Source organism: the organism of the source record quoted next, unplaced genomic scaffold (genome assembly GCF_019419815.1).
Source record: "Pyrus x bretschneideri cultivar Hongxiangsu unplaced genomic scaffold, Pyrus_bretschneideri_v1 Contig14, whole genome shotgun sequence".
NCBI classification, from domain to species: Eukaryota; Viridiplantae; Streptophyta; class Magnoliopsida; order Rosales; family Rosaceae; genus Pyrus; species Pyrus x bretschneideri.
Genome location: NW_025999435.1, coordinates 5,452,246 through 5,468,507, shown reverse-complemented (window position 1 = coordinate 5,468,507; position 16,262 = coordinate 5,452,246). Strand labels below are relative to the sequence as shown.

The 16,262-nt window shown below is 38.5% G+C and overlaps 3 protein-coding genes across 3 annotated transcripts; all 3 read left to right on the top strand.

Annotated features, from left to right (window-relative positions):
• The first annotated feature begins 3,189 nt into the window (after nucleotides 1–3,189).
• On the top strand, nucleotides 3,190–4,225 carry LOC125475269. The gene is made up of 2 exons (XM_048579919.1): nucleotides 3,190–3,789; nucleotides 4,004–4,225. Exons 1-2 carry the CDS (start codon nucleotides 3,307–3,309, stop codon nucleotides 4,106–4,108), a joined length of 588 nt encoding a protein of 195 aa, XP_048435876.1. The 5' UTR covers nucleotides 3,190–3,306; the 3' UTR covers nucleotides 4,109–4,225.
• Nucleotides 4,226–4,231: 6 nt separating this feature from the next.
• On the top strand, nucleotides 4,232–6,953 carry LOC125475268. The gene is made up of 4 exons (XM_048579918.1): nucleotides 4,232–4,839; nucleotides 5,663–5,809; nucleotides 5,918–6,034; nucleotides 6,149–6,953. The coding sequence occupies exons 1-4, from the start codon at nucleotides 4,459–4,461 to the stop codon at nucleotides 6,755–6,757; spliced, it is 1,254 nt and encodes a 417-aa protein (XP_048435875.1). The 5' UTR covers nucleotides 4,232–4,458; the 3' UTR covers nucleotides 6,758–6,953.
• Nucleotides 6,954–8,990: 2,037 nt separating this feature from the next.
• On the top strand, nucleotides 8,991–10,292 carry LOC125475327 (transcription factor MYB3-like). Its single transcript, XM_048580054.1, has 3 exons — nucleotides 8,991–9,412; nucleotides 9,490–9,619; nucleotides 9,786–10,292. The coding sequence occupies exons 1-3, from the start codon at nucleotides 9,277–9,279 to the stop codon at nucleotides 10,111–10,113; spliced, it is 594 nt and encodes a 197-aa protein (XP_048436011.1). The 5' UTR covers nucleotides 8,991–9,276; the 3' UTR covers nucleotides 10,114–10,292.
• The last annotated feature ends 5,970 nt before the right edge of the window (nucleotides 10,293–16,262 follow it).

Genomic DNA, 16,262 nt, shown 5'->3' with positions numbered 1-16,262 from the left:
TGGCACATAACCCGCCAGAATGACTTGATTGACCATCAGTGGAGATTGCACGAAGGCGAAGATAATTAAAATAAGGCTTGTGGTTGAAGAATAAAGTATATTGTTAGGATATGTGGTGCTAGGATCTTGGTTGCTAGGATTTCTGTAGCTGGAACCCCCTTGACTTGTTTCGGCATCTCTTGCACGCCACCTTCGCACGACATCTCTTTTTTCTGATGTCCAAAAATATTTTGAATTCGGAGACAGTCCTACTAGAGACTTGTTCATAGTGTCACGATCTGTTTGAGCCATTCTTTCTTCTCTAAGCATCTCATTCTCTCGATGAAGTGATTCTCTAATCATCTCGTTCTTTCGATTAACAATTTCTCTTTGTCTCTCAGCCGCCGCATCACGAGCCTCAGTAGCTGCTATTATTGCTGCCATAGCAGTAGCTTTTTCCTCATGTCTAGCCTTTTCCCATGCCATGTTCAGTTCACCTTGACGAGTAAGTTCCTGCATATATTTAGTGTAGTCATTTTTGGAAGAACTACCTTTTTTCTTTGATGCTTTTTTACCTTGAGGCTTGAGGGACTGACGAGTCGGTTGGGTCTCTGGCACTTGTTCAGGCGTCCCTTCCGTGTCTTCAAATGTGTTGTCTTCTTGTTCGACTGTATCTGCTTCTGGCGAATTGTGTAGACCCATACCGTGCATGACAACTTCTGGACCGGTTGCCACAATTTTGTATCTAGGGCAATCTTTGACAATTTGCCAACATTCCCATTTGTTGAATGATTTGTTATGGTTCTTTGCATTGTTGAATAAAAATGTGGGATAAGATAGTATTAAAAAATACGGGTGTAACACAAATAAATAAATTAAAATATTGATGGACGTGGAATGCATATAAATTACATAAGAAATTACATAGAAATTACATAAAAGAAATTAAATAAATTAAAATATTGATGGGCGTGGAATGCATATTACATAAAAATTACATAAGAAATTAAATAAATTAAAATATTGATGTGGGTGGAATGCATATAAATAAATAAAAATATTGTTACCTCATCCGCTAAACTTGTCCCACCACGTAGATTACCAGAAGCATGAGACAGGGCGTTTTTCCAACAAGTAAAGGATGCGTTGAGTTTTTTCCAACGACCTTGAAGATCTTGACTAGATCTGGCATCTTTTCCATGTACATCGCAAAACGATTTCGTAATTTTACTCCACATTTCTCGCTTATCCATCTCATTACCCGTAATCGGGTCATGAGTAGTGCGAACCCAACATTCACACAACGTAACATCTTCACTGAGCTTCCACGAAGTCATTTTTTTCTCTCAAAGTGTACAAAATATTCAAATGTAGAAAGTGTAGAAAGTGTAGAAAATATTGAAATGTGGTGTAAGGTGGAAGATGAGGGTTAGGTATTTATAGAAAAAAAAAAATAATTTTTTAAAATTTTTCTGTATTTTTTAAAAAAAATTCACAATTTTTAATTAATTTTAATGTTGTAATTAATCTGGACCGTTGGATTTGAAAAATAATCAAATCCAACAGCCAACTAGCTGCCACGTGGCCAATGGTCAAATTTCTGACCGTTGGACCTTTTTTTTATTTTTTTTTATTTTTGGTGAAAAAAACGTGGACCGTTGATCTGTGATCTGACGGTCTAATTTAAAAGTCAAATTTAAATTTTTTTTACCGTTGGAAATCCAACGGCCTACAAAAACTAGCCGTTGGAAATCCAACGACTCTGAGGAGGGCCACGTAGCCCTCAGCCGGTCGAACGCAAGTTACCCTGCACGCGGGCCCCACCGCCTGTAAGGCCTGTCGGCTACTCGCGCCTACTCGTGCATGTTGTGCACGAGCCAGGGAAATGGACCGGTTTCTGGGTCTGTCCGAAATAGGCTGGGCTGTTGCCTGGCTTGGGCTGGGTGCCAGCTTGTTTTGCGGGCTGGAGGTGATGGACAGAGTCCCGGTCCATTTTCTTCACTTGGTGCCGGTCCATTTGCCTTGGGCTGGAACTGCTCTTATATGTATATTCCCATCCCTACCAAGCACGAGACATTTTGGGAACTCATTGGCTTCGGGTTCCATGGGAACTCTGAAGTTAAGCGAGTAGCGCGTGAGAGCATTCTCAGGATGGGTGACCCATCGGGAAGTTCTTGTGTGAGTTTCCAGAAACAAAACCGTGAGGGCGTGGTCGGGGCCCAAAGCAGACAATATCATGCTATGGTGGTGGAGTGGGCCCGGGAAGTGGTCCCCCCCCGGACGGGGATGTGACAAATATGCCTGAGTTTTATTTTCTTGAAAAACCTCATTTTTAAATGGGAGTTTTAACGAAAACTCTTGGTACTGTTCAATTTTAACGAAATACCACATTTTTATCTTTCTCTAGTACTATTCACTACACATTTATTTATTTTTTTTCATTAAAATTAAAGTTTTTTTTTAAACTTTTTGTTAGTTTTACTTTTTAAATTGGTTATTTTTCATCTAATAATAGTTTTGGGGTTGCTAGGACCAGCCTAATTTATATTTTTAAGATAGGGTGTAGTATTTTTGGGATATTCACCCCCATTTTACCAAAACAGAAAGAAAAAGGCAGTCTACAACCGGTCAACCGATTAGAATTCTCAACCCTTGGATGATATCTGACGGCTACAATGAGTTCGGCATGAATGCCGACCTGCATTGAAGACTTCAAATTAGACTCCTCTAGAACAAAAGATAAAAGAGAAAAAAAAAAAATTTGAAATTTGGGAACATCCAACGATTGGCATCTCACGTCCACATCAATACAGCCTTCCCGCCCCTTCGCATCCAAACAAATTTTCTTTCCATAAAAATAAAAAATAAAAAACCTTTCGTAACGAAACGAGGAAAAAGATATATTATCTAGATTTCTTTCACTAATTCATCGAATTAAATGATTTGAATCTTTAAAATTTTATTCATTGACAAAAAGTTATTATAATTTTTATGTAATCAAAACAGATGAACCGTTAGATAAAATTTCAAAAGTCTGGATCAATTGATGCGGTAGTCATGATGATTTCTTTCCAAACTGAAGCATATAAGTGGACCCCGCAACCACGTCCACGTCACACTCGTAGACTCTTAGTTTAGCGCCACGTACCCCCTCGGGCCCCTCCCTTCATTCCCCCATAAAAACTCGCCACACCTTCTCCTCTCATTTGAAAACTTTTAAAACCTCTCTCTCTTACCCTGCAAAAACCCTAGCGGCCATTGAAGGAAGCCAAGCCAATCAAAGCATCACGCTCTCGCTCTCTACAATCGGCCCCTACAATCCTTACCATGCTCCCGCACTCTTACGCCCTCAATTCCCATTCCAAATCCCAAGACCTCGCCTGCACCATCCTCGCTTCCTCCGCCCCGCACCAGATCTCCTCCACCTGCGCCTCCATTGAGTCTTTCCTGCATTCACTCTCACCCGACCAATCCCGCCACTTCTTCTCCCTCACCTTCCCAACCCTCATCTGCAAGCTCTTCGGCTTCGACGATGCAGCGTCATCACCCCTGCCTCCGCCACAACCAGCTTCACAGCAACAACCCTCGCCTTCCGCCCCCTCCGCCTCACCCAACGGCTGGATTGACACCGTCCTCGCGTCCAACGACATAGATTTAGCCAACAGGCTGTTCGCCCTCCTCGCGCCCAATAGCCTCCTCTTCAACGCAATCTCCGCCGTTGATCGCCTCTCCCTCGTCAAATACGTGTTCCCTATTGAACGGTTGCCGGAATGGGTCCGATTCATGCTTACCTCGGAAAATGATATCCGGGTATTATCCGATTTATCCCCAATTTTAAAAAATAGGGTTAAAGAAGACTCAATTAAACCTAATTTCTATCAAGTTCAACTCAATGTCTTTGAATATTACACGTTTTGGTTCGCTTATTATCCCGTTTGTCGAGGAAATAGTGAGCATTGTGATGTTGTTTCGATAAAAAGAAACAGAAGGTTTAAATTTGAGAATTGGGTTTCATCAATTTCAGGGTTTTCGAGCACTAGGCGTGAGGCGGAGGTTAAAATTGAATGCAACTTGTATATTAGGCTTTTATATGCATATCTTCGTGCTTTTGTTGGTGCAACTGATTTGAATCAACACCTTCCATACCGAAGTTCGCTTTTGCATTACTCTTCGGGATATGATACCTCGGTTATAGCTCAGGCAGAGTTTTTTGTGAATGCTTTGGTGAATTTTTGGTTGGTTGATAATGATTTTTCACCACTACCTGTTAATCTGTGTAAGTCATTTGGGGTCTCGTTCCCATTCCGATCAGTTTTGGGTGAGACCCCGCCAACCCCCGGGTTAGGAGAGGTGGTGAAGTTGTTTGTCAAATACTTGAATGTGGGTTTGGTCGTGCATAGAGATGGTAATGAGAGTGTGGATCATTGTGGCAGTCCGAGGCAGAGGGGTTCATTTGATGCCTTGAAGTTGAGGGATGTGATGTCGGTTTCGCCATGTACAGGATCTTGGAACTTGCTGATACAGAGGCCGCTGTACCGGTTTTTATTGAGGACATTCTTATTTTGTCCAGGGGGGGTTTTGATTAAAAATATATCAGATGTGTTTTCGGTTTGGATTACCTATATTGAACCTTGGGATATCATTTTGGACTTTTCAGAGCTTGATGCTGTTGTTGACGGTTCAACTAAGAATGGGAGAAATGATAACCTGCAGCCTCAAAACCATGGTTATACACCTTCTTGGCAGGGTTATGTGCTGGCCAGCTACTTGTACTACAGTTCCTTGGTTATGCATTTCATTGGGTTTGCGCACAAGTTTCTTCATACTGATCCCGAAATAATTGTCCAGATGGTATTGAAGGTCAGATTCTTAACCATTTCTTTTTCTAAATTTGGTACGTTTGTGAGATTTAGTATCTTCTCCTGGTGATGATGATTCCAGAGACTTATTGATGTGCTCATTTTTTTTAATTTAAACTGTCTGATTGCATTAGATATGACGGTTGTTATTAGTTGCAAGAAAAGCTTGATAACTATAAATTCATAACAGAATTATGTTTCCACCGCTGGGGTGGATGAATATGTGATGCTTTTCATTGGACTGTAACTTCCACGGGTACCAGGATTAACTTTTTGAGCTTTAAGTCTTCTGTTTGGTAGTGCCCATTTTTCTGATTGATTAGGTCAGTTGAATGGTGGTGATATTTTTTTTTGTACTCTTTATAGTTGAATGTAGATCAGTGATAATGATGCTGTTTTTTATGGGGGTCCATCAAATTATGACTTGCAAATTATCATCTAAAAATACTCATATTAAACTATTGTTCGTTTTCATTGGAATTTCGTACTTTCCAACTTGGCTAGGTCTTTATTAAGGTTTTATTGAGCTTTGACCTTTCAAGATGCATTCCTGATACAAATAGATTTGTGATTCTTGAGAATTGAAGATCATACAATGTTTATTATTTCAAAGTTTGGGATATTAAAACTTCATTAAGAGGGAAATTTTGGTTTTACAGAAAACTAGTACTACATGTTAGAACTTAATTGAGAATAATGTGATGATAATTCATACATATCCTTGGTCGACTTCCTATGCATTACTCATCTTTTATCTGTCAGAAATAAATATGAAGACTTTTTTGCTTTGGTTTTGTTTCTTATTATTCTTCATTTCTGTATAGATCCTAACTATATTGACATCATCCAAAGAGCTGATGGACCTACTAAAGATGGTGGATACTGCTTTTCATTCCAAACAAGCAGGATCAGGAAAATCGATGCTTAATAGCTTATATAGATTTGTTACTCCAATTCGCGAACAGCTGCAGGTAGGATTACCTCTCTCTCCTCTAATATTTTGCATTCGAATTTTGATTGCCTAACTGATTGAATCAGTGTTTGACTGGTTTTCTTTGTGTGATCTATTGGTATCCCAGGACTGGGAGGATGGCTTATCTGAGAGTGATGCAGATGGGTCTTTCTTGCATGAGAATTGGAACAAAGATTTACGATTGTTCAGTGATGGAGAAGATGGCGGGCAACAGTTGCTTCAGGTATTACTTATTGTTATTATTATTATTGTTTTTTTCTTTCTATTTGTGTATGTTTACTAAACATCTGTTTGCATGGCAAGATCTCATCCAATGTTTGCAATTTTGTGATTGCAGTTGTTCATATTACGTGCAGAAGCTGAGTTGCTAGCTGTTTCCGGTGATAATGGTGCGCACAACCTTCAGTGCATAGACTCTTTGAAAGCTCAGGTGAGCTGTCTATTTGGTGGGCATACTGTAAAGGTACTGTCATTTTCTCCTGAACCAAAACAGCCTCCGCAACCCCGTGATGAAATATTCAAGCCGAGGAGAGTGAGCAACCGCACTTTGGATGGTGTCAAATACAGGGGTGACTGGATGAAGCGCCCCATCTCCGACAATGAGGTTGCTTGGCTCGCAAGATTGCTTGTTGAGTTTTCCAGTTGGATAAATGAGCGTCTTGGACTAAACCAGTCAGAGAGCAGCCAAGCAGACCCTATATATGTGGAAGTGTCGAGCGATGTTTTGGGCAATGTCTTTGGACCGATGGATACGATGAAGGCAGTGTTGGGGGCAGTAGGTTCTTGGCTTGTGATGTTGGGAGTGGCAATGGTGAAGCTAATGAGGAAACATGGATTGAGGGTGAATCTGAGGATGTTGGCGTCAAAGAAGGTTGTAATGGTTTTGTTATTGTCTGCTGTATATAGTATATTGAAAAAAGCTTTCGGAATGTACCTTTGGGGATAGAACAAAGGATGGTGTATAAGAGCTTTACTTATCCGCACATTTTTTTTCACGTGTGAATGGTTGAGATTTAACTAAATCTCAATTAGTTAAATTTCGCTCTTCACTCGGGTGAAGAAAAAACTGCGGGGGAGAATTCTTGTTGAAAACGAGAAAAAGGCATATAGAAAAGGGAAAAAAGAATCGAGGATTTTTGCTATGTTGTGTTGAAAAAAATGTTTTGGCCTTTTAGTGAAACTATGAACCCAGACTAAGGCCCAAATTAAGTTTATTATTAGACCGGAATGGTCGGGGCAAGATGGTTAACACCCGTATATCTAAGGAAGACTGTTGAAATGACTACTTCCTGCGAATTAACACCTTCGATTAATTAGTAGCACCATCATTCGATTAATTAGTAGAAACATGTAACGGTCATGCATTTAGAAACCCCTTCAATTATCTGTGATCTTTGGACTCCAAAATTGTTACTTTCTTTTTCCGTTTTGACCCCAAAGAGGCTTATAAACGAACGATTGAATACAAGGAGGTCCGAAGGCCTGCATGCGTATCAAGCACCATTCTAAAAGTTTCCGTATAGAAAGGGTGCTTATACCTCCCTAGGCATCTGCTTAACCCACCTAGGTGTCCGCCTGGGCCCTGGGCACCTGCCTAGGTTGTAACTCTCATTTAGACAGAAAATTGATAACTTTTATTTTATATTTTATTTTTGTTTAGTAAATTGTAAGAGACTTGTTAAATATTTGGATGAACACTCATTAAATGCTTGTTCTCCATATTTTCAATATGTTATAATACTTAATTTGTATGTCATTTTACTATGCAATTTATGTATCTCAATATAATTATGTATTTTTAAAGTATAAATAGGCACTCATTTATACGATATACAATAAATTTACTTAAATCCGCCTAGGTCTCGCCTAGCCACCTAGAGGCTTAGCTCAGCACCTGACTAATGCCTATCGTCTTCTACAGCCTTGGTATCAAGACAACACTCTACCTTGCCACAAGTTTATATAGTAGAAAAAGAGTATAGAGTTTAATATACTGTGGTTCACAAATTCACATATCATTCAAGTTTTCTGACCGTTTTGTATACAAATTCACATGACAATCAAATATAATATCACAGACAATATACAACTAGCAAAGAGAGCCTCAAGCACAATTGAAGGGATCCGGATCCTCTCCTAAGCAATTGAAGGGGACCATGTGCCCCACACCACCACCACCACCACCCCCGCGTCTCTCTTCCCAAGGTCTTCAAGAGGTGCTATGACATATACAGGCAGAATAATATTTAATTTCCACCATATATATAGTAGAGAAAAAGAAAAAGACTATTTTAATATTCTATATAGATTTTAAATTTCTAATAAAAAATATAAATAGGGGTCACTATTTTCATAAAATACATGATTATTGTTGAATTAAATTTTATTGTTAGTTGAACATTGAAATTATGATATAGAGGAAAAGCTTACTAATGAAGTGAATTATAATTTTATTTTTATCGGCGTCTCCGCGTTAGATTATTTTTGCACTCCATATATGCATGATATGTGATAATATATATTATTCTTACACTCCGTATATACATGATATGTGACAATATATATAATTGTTGTATGACAAATGTTAAGGAGACTCTCAAAGTGAGAGTTTTTATCGAGTACTATCTGTTACCTTATGTTTTAGGCTAATGTTTTATAATATTGACACAGAAATTAACGCTAAACTATAAGGTGATAAAGGGCTCATGAAAATTTTCAATTTTGGGAATTTTTGCTGTTGTATTGTATAACATATAATTTGGTGGCACTGAAAACTGAAATGGACTGGTTTTTAAAGGGGAGGCAGATTGTCTGCCCTCCTATTTGGATGCCCTTTCCATCCCCTCCTATTTTATACGGTCAATGTTAAACCACGTCAACATTATATATTAATTTTTTTATAGAGATAATAAGACAAAAAGCAATAGAAATATAAAATATTAACGTAACTTAACTGTAACCGCACAAATAGAAAGGGATAGAAAAGACATCCAAACAGGAGAGTAGACAATCTGCCTTCTTTTAAGGGAAAGCATCTTTTCTTTAGATATTGAAGGATAACAAACAATATATATTCATGATATCAGACAACTGTACAAGTGAAAAATAATGACAAACGTGTCTCGAAGGACAAAGAGATGAATATAAAAGGATTCATATTCAACTCCTCACTCACACAATCTTCTGACTCCTAACCGGTAGTTGTGAGTTTTTGGGACTTGGAACTTCTCTCTCTCTTGGAAGGGTAGCTAGATTGATGGAGTACTCATTGACCCTCCAATTTTCTTCTCAGAAAACCGTACCAACCAGCAGGATATAAACCCCCAGAAGTTGTTGATAGCCAACAATCAGTCTCTCCTGCTAATATCTGATACATCTAACACCAAATTTCCCTCTCTCTCTCTCTCTCTCTCTCTCTCTCTCTCTCTCTCTCTCTCCCTCCCTCCCCCCCTACGTACGTACATCATGGCTCGAAAGAACGATGGGTCAGCAAAAAGGGTTATGAACAAAGGAGCATGGACAGCGGAGGAAGATAGAAAACTTGCAGAATATATTGAAATTCATGGTGCAAAGAGGTGGAAGACAATTGCTTCAATAGCAGGTTAGTTAATTAACTAATCCACGTTAATTTTGAGCCCAAACAATAGGGTTAATCTCTTGTTGTTACTTCTCCTGCAGGTTTGAATCGTTGCGGGAAGAGTTGCAGGTTGAGATGGTTGAACTATTTGAGACCCAATATTAAGAGAGGCAACATTTCTGATGATGAAGAGGACTTGATAATTAGACTTCATAAACTACTAGGAAACAGGTAATTGATTTAATTTAGTCACCATTGTCAACAGTTTCTTGTCTGAATGTCAATCTAGACCGCACATTTGAGTGAATAATTAGACAACGATCACATGTATATTGACAATCTAATAGCATAACATGTCAGACGAGAAAGTTTTTGACCATAAGTTGGTATTGTATAGGTGGTCCTTGATTGCCGGGAGACTTCCAGGCCGAACAGACAATGAAATAAAGAATTACTGGAATTCTCATTTGAGCAAAAAAATGAGTCAGAAGGAGAAAAAACCGCAGACTTCAACAGCCCAAGACACGACGACGAAGACTGCTACTGCTACTGCTACTAAACCTTCCCATAAAGCATCAAACGATTGCGCCGATGCGAACTTTGATGTGAATGAGTTCTTTGACTTCTCTGCCGAAGGTTCTTATGGGTTGGAGTGGGTGAACAAGTTTCTTGAGCTAGATGAAAACACCACGGGTTACCAAGAAAAGGTCAGCAGCATTGTGTAATTGAAGTATTACAAAAAGAATTTGTTATTGACCGTCTATAAATCTAATTATGTAGTCTGAACTTTTTATATTTAGTAGAAAATACAAACCAAACGTTTATTGTATTTGAGTAATCTAGTTTTTGTGGCCAATGCAAACAAACCAGAAGTAGTATTCTAGAAGTGTTGTGTTGCTATTCATTCATGTTTGTGTCGGCAAGAATCGTTCTTATTTTAAATATCACTTGAAAAATGGAGCAGAACAAATGGCCTATTTGGTGCTTACGGCAACAACTAGCCCCACAAGTTGAAGACAAGTTTGGCACTATTTTTTAACATAGTAAGGCAATGTTTGGGTGAGAAATTTTCTATTTGTAAAATATTGGGACCGAACTAGTTAAGAGTGGACGACAAAATTTAAATAGAGGGGATGAGAAATGATTTTTAGAAGCATTATACAAAGGTTGATAGTCATGTGAAATGTGTTTGCAATAATTAAACCCTTTACAAATGCATTTGCAATAATCATGAAGGGAACTTAATGGTATTTCGAAAATCTAATTGTGTTAAAAAAATTTAATTGTGCACTCTTCATAAGAGTATTTTTCTTTTTAAATATAAAAAAAATTTGGAGTGTACAGTTAGATGTTTAGAGTGCCAATAAATTATCATCGTGTTTTGTACTTCATCCCTTATCAATTTAACCTAAACCCTTTTTTTTTTTTTTTTTTTTTTTTTTTGAAGGAAACACGATATATTAATGAAAACCAACGTACTACATAAGATCCTGGTTGAAGAGGTCCTGAATGATATCAAGAGGGTCCTCTAACCATACAAATTCATTACCAATTGAAATGGCAAACTTAGCTAATCTATGGGCAACCCTATTACATGTTCTTGGCACATGCACAAATTGGATCAGGGAAATCAACTCCGCCACAAACCTGACATCCTCCGCTAGCAAACCAAACACGGACAAATCCTGAGAGTAGTTATTGATAGCAGCTATAGCGGGCGCGGAGTCACTTTCCACAATAACCCGTTTAATCTGCAGCCTCTCTGCCGACCGAGTCGCCTCAAATTCCACTTGAAAAGCCGGCCCAATACCCTCTTTCCTCTAAGCTTCTGCTACTATAAACTGCCCCATCCCATCCCTCAACACCACACCCACTCCTCCCGAACACAACTCCAGCCATGTGGGCCCCATCAACATTGATTTTAACCCAACCATCAGTGGGGGTCATCCATTTGAGGTGAGGAACCAGTTTGGAGACCTTCGGCAAAACATGGGCTGCTAAAAACGCCTGATACCAGCACACTACCTTCTGCACAACCTCCATGGGTTGTCCACATTGCCTATCCCAGACTAAGGAGTTACGAGCCTGCCATAAACCCCAAAGAACCAAGCAAACCAAATCATACTTAGTTTTTTGAGTCTCAACTACTGATAAAAGCCACTCCCACATTAACACGGGGTGTCTGGAAAGGTATTGAGTGATTACTATTGTCTTGGTTTACATAAACGGCTAAGCAGTTCAAGACATCGTGTTCACTGATTAGCCAAGTAAATCTGATAGTAATTCACTATGAAAGGTTCAAGGCCAAAAGGCACATATCCCGATGCGGTACTTTTCCTAATGAATTCTCTCTTTAGTGTCTATATTGTCATTTGCATGGTATTGAGTCAATTTCCATTCATGTGGGGGATTGTTGGAAAATTTAATAATAACATTATTATATAAATTTTTTAATTGAATGGAAATTAGAAGTGGAGCATTTTGGTAGAAATATATGTCTACTCAAATGAAGAGTTGTAACTTTTGACTCTTCATGAATAGTCACATGTTTTCCAAAGATGTATCTCACATTCTATAAATAGTAAAGCCCCTATAATCACAATAATAACTTTTCATTGTTTTATATAATCATACATAGAGTGTACTAAATATTAGAGTCTCATTGAGTCCATATGAAAGAGTTTTCAACATAATCGTGGTTCATGGAGCCTTGTGATTTGTAGTGCTACTATTACAAGGACGTGGTTGTTGTATTTTGGGAGACATGCGCCAATCAACTATAGGCACCGTAATGGGGCGTAATTAATATAGGGTTGTATCTGTTCAAATTGAACAAGACTGTCTCTTCCAAAAGAAAACACTCCGGCCAGGTTCTATAATTAATATATACGGCTGATTTAGTGACTTTTGGTTCTTTACCAAAAGAGTGGCTGGTACCTTTTGGAAATTACAAGTTTGGTTCTCATTTTAAGAAGTGAAGTATCTAAACCGGATATCATGTTGTGATAAATTTCTGACTATGGTTCTTGTTTAATTTCAAGAAACAAAAGGTCTAAATACCTAGTTGAATGTGAATGGAGTGCTTCTCATAGAAAGGACCTGTGAGGCTTGAAAGCCTAGAAGTGAAGAATAGATAAAGAGAAAATATCTTCACTGGTTCCTACTTCTTAAGTATGATGAAGGAGTAATTGATAGCAATTGAAAAGCAACCACTGTGTAACGGAATTGTGTGGGTGGCTTAGCTATTTTGAGAAATGAAATGTACTTAAAAAGAATTTAAAAGTAATTTGCTTCTAGAAAAAGATAACGATTATGCTTATAATTGAAGTTTTAAGGTATTGAAAGGTTGAAGATCTTCTAACAAATACCTTAAAATGTAGGGGAATGTACCCGAGTATTAGCAAATTACTTTTTGAGTCCTAACATATGTTTTGAAGGACTTAGCGTTGGAAAACAACTACTCTCGAATGAAATATAATTTCATAAATGGAAGAGTGCACCGTAAGTGATAGTCATCAACCTAGTGGATCCAATTAAATAAAAGTTTGATTAGAGAGTAAGTTGTATCATCGAGGGGAATGGGTTCAAAGCCTACACCTTAAGAATCACCATAATGGCAACCCAACCTAGCTGACTGGAGATCCCAAGATCTAGGTTCAAAGGGACAACCGAATTGTGGATGATTCAATGGGAGCACTGTGGAGATAATCTCCTACCCATGTCCTATGATGAAACAATGCTATCTGCAGCATATTTAGGATAAGCTTTGCTTTTAATGATTCCTATACTTGGAAATAACAAGTGGCGTATTGCAGGATACTCTTAATGGGAAGTCACCTATCTTGAGGGGGGAATGGGGCCGTTCCTGTGAGAATATTTTGAGGAGCTTAGTTCTTTAAAAGCACTCATGAGAAACCAAGAATTGTTCAGGGCCAAAGTGAACACAACCAAGCAACCACGGGGTGTCTGGAAGGGTATTGTGTGATTACTATTGTCTTGGTTTACACAAACGGCTGAGCAGTTCAAGACATCGCGTTCATTGATTAGCCAAGTAAATCTGATAGTAATTCACTACGGAAGGTTCAAGGCCAAAAGGCACATATCCCGATGTGGTACTTTTCCTAATGAATTCTCTCTCTAGTGTCTATATTGTCATTTGCATGGTATTGAGTCAATTTCCATTCATGTGGGGGATTGTTGGAAAATTTAATAATAACATTATTATATAAAATTTTTAATTGAATGGAAATTAGAAGTGGAGTCTTTTGGTAGAAAGATAATGTCTACTCAAATGAAGAGTTGTAACTTTTAACTCTTCATGAATAGTCACATGTTTTCCAAAGATGTATCTCACATTCTATAAATAGTAAAGCCATCTATAATCACAATAATAACTTTTCATTGTTTTACATAATCATACATAGAGTGTACTAAATATTAGAGTCTCATTGAGTCCATATGAGAGAGTTTTCAACATAATCATGGTTCATGGAGCCTTGTGATTTGTAGTGCTCCTGTTACAAGGACGTGGTTGTTGTATTGTGGGAGACATGCACCGATCAACTATAAGCACCATAGTGGGGCGTAAACTTGTCTTAAGGATAAAGTGTCCAACGCTTGCCTTGACTGTATTTTCTAGGTTTTTCTAATCCATTATATCATGTTCATTTTAACATTGGTTACTCATGTGCATGCATTATTGTGACATATAATTGCATGGATTATTTCTTGATTTTCTATGTGATTTATTATAGCAATTAGACCCTAATTTTTCCAACAATACCAGTCCCCAACGGAGACCCCACCCACACTTCCTGCACAAACACACACTCCCGAAACACATGGCCATCTGTTACAGGATGCCCCGAACACACCCTACACCCTAAATCAAGATGCGCCCCCTTCCTAGCAAGATTAACTTTAGTTGGAATAATGTCATGACTAATTTTCCATGTAAAATTTTTTACCTTAGGGGAATCTTAGCCCTCCATATGGACTTCTAAAGGGGTGAAAAAACATTGCTCCCTTTCGACGTATATGCACCCACCAAGGGGGACTGCACTACCTCCCTAGCCACTAGATAGCCACTACTAATATTATATGCACCACGAGAGTTATAGTGCCATACAAATCGATCCGGCGATAAGTGAAAACTAATCGGCATCATACAAATCAACCCCACCTCCTCCTCTGAAAACAACTCTTGTAACACTTCCACTTTCCATGAGCAAGACTTCGTATCAATAAGCTCCTGGACACACGTGTCCTCCTGATCTTCAACATCAATGGACTGGACTTTGAATGAGTGAGGCCTGGGTAGCCATCTATCCTTCCACACCTGAATAGACTCTTCATTTCCAACAACCCATCTAGACCTATGGACCAAAACCTCCCGTGCCTTTAAGATACTAGACCAGTAATACGAACCACCCTTCGGAACAGGGGCCTCCCAAAATGAGACCATGGGAAAATATCGAGCCTTGAAAAATTGTGCCACCAAAGAACCAGTTTGCTAGGCAATACGTCAGCCCTGCTGGGCCAAAACCGCTAAATTAATTGCAAATAAATCTTGAAAGCCCATTCCCCCCTCTTCCTTCGATTTACAAAGCTTATCACAAGACCACCAATGAATCTTCTGTGCATTCGGATCACTGCCCCACCAGAATCTAGCCAACAAGTTGGGAAGATCATCACAGAAGGTCTTGGGAAGCAAGAATCAATTAATAGCATACGCTGGTAGAGCCTGAGCAACCACTTTGATAAGAAGCTCCTGCCTCACACTACTAAAAAAATTTCCTTTCCACCCACATAGCCTATTCAGGACTCGTTCCTTGATATAAGAAAAAGTTTGTTTCTTATTTTTCCCCACAAAGGTAGGAAGCCCCATGTAGCATTCATGCTGCTCCACCACTTGCCCATATTTGCACTAAACGCAACACTACTCTTGGAAAAATTTACCAACTGCCCCGATGCTTGAGAAACTTAGAAATCGCTCCCTCCGAACATAACCTAAACCACTTTCAAAAATCAAAGTTCTTTTTTACGAAGTTTGACAAAATTAATTAAATTTACTTCTAAATTATAAACAAGGTTTTTAGTTTTAGGTCTATAAGTGTCCTTTTTAACAATGCATTTCTGGAGTTTAAGATCTACTTGAAGACGCATTTATGAATGTAAAATATTCTGCTTACCATTTGTATATGAAAATTCAAAACGACGTAATCTTAAATATTGCTACTGTGTCGACATCCTCAACTCCAGAAATGTCTTGTTAGGGATTTAGATTGTTTATGCATCAATTTAGTGTCGACCTGCTACATTTTCATTTAACAATAATATAAATCGTAAATACTAAACTCTAGATCTCAAGCACTTATTAAACATAAAAACGAAGTGGTTTTGGATTTAACACACAAAATTAGCACAAAAATGAAAGAAGTTGGGGTTGATCATAAAATGATTGACAATATGGAGAATAACCTAATTCCTTATAATGACACACAAAGTTTGGTAAGCTTCGATGTGGGACATTGCTTCACCTCTTCACACAAAGTTTACATGCGAAAAATTTGCATGTTCAACACGTGACACAAACTGGATGTTAGCATTTTTTCATATCCTTGCATGCCCGCTCAGGTGTGGCATTTTTTCAAACCTTCTACATGTATATAGCACAAGCCGCATGACATGGAGCTCATATGACCATTGGACTTCACACATTGACCAACATGCTTTGATACCATGAAAAAAACTGAAATTCCACTAAAAAACCAATTAAGGAGCATGCAACCGTTTATAAAGACATAAAATTTGACAAGCTTCCGACGGGTAACATTTCTTCTCATCCTCACATATACCGTTAGAGGACAATTAT

What these genes read in the sequence shown, in the direction of transcription:
- LOC125475269 (XM_048579919.1), top strand. Translation starts at nt 3,307, where the DNA reads ATGCTCCCGCACTCTTACGCCCTCAATTCCCATTCCAAATCCCAAGAC. An exon ending in CCTCGGAAAATGATATCCGG is followed by an intron (nt 3,790 to 4,003) that starts GTATTATCCGAT and finishes CATCAATTTCAG; the next exon opens with GGTTTTCGAGCACTAGGCGT.
- LOC125475327 (XM_048580054.1), top strand. Translation starts at nt 9,277, where the DNA reads ATGGCTCGAAAGAACGATGGGTCAGCAAAAAGGGTTATGAACAAAGGA. An exon ending in GACAATTGCTTCAATAGCAG is followed by an intron (nt 9,413 to 9,489) that starts GTTAGTTAATTA and finishes CTTCTCCTGCAG; the next exon opens with GTTTGAATCGTTGCGGGAAG. An exon ending in CATAAACTACTAGGAAACAG is followed by an intron (nt 9,620 to 9,785) that starts GTAATTGATTTA and finishes GGTATTGTATAG; the next exon opens with GTGGTCCTTGATTGCCGGGA.
- LOC125475268 (XM_048579918.1), top strand. Translation starts at nt 4,459, where the DNA reads ATGTCGGTTTCGCCATGTACAGGATCTTGGAACTTGCTGATACAGAGG. An exon ending in TTGTCCAGATGGTATTGAAG is followed by an intron (nt 4,840 to 5,662) that starts GTCAGATTCTTA and finishes ATTTCTGTATAG; the next exon opens with ATCCTAACTATATTGACATC. An exon ending in CAATTCGCGAACAGCTGCAG is followed by an intron (nt 5,810 to 5,917) that starts GTAGGATTACCT and finishes TTGGTATCCCAG; the next exon opens with GACTGGGAGGATGGCTTATC.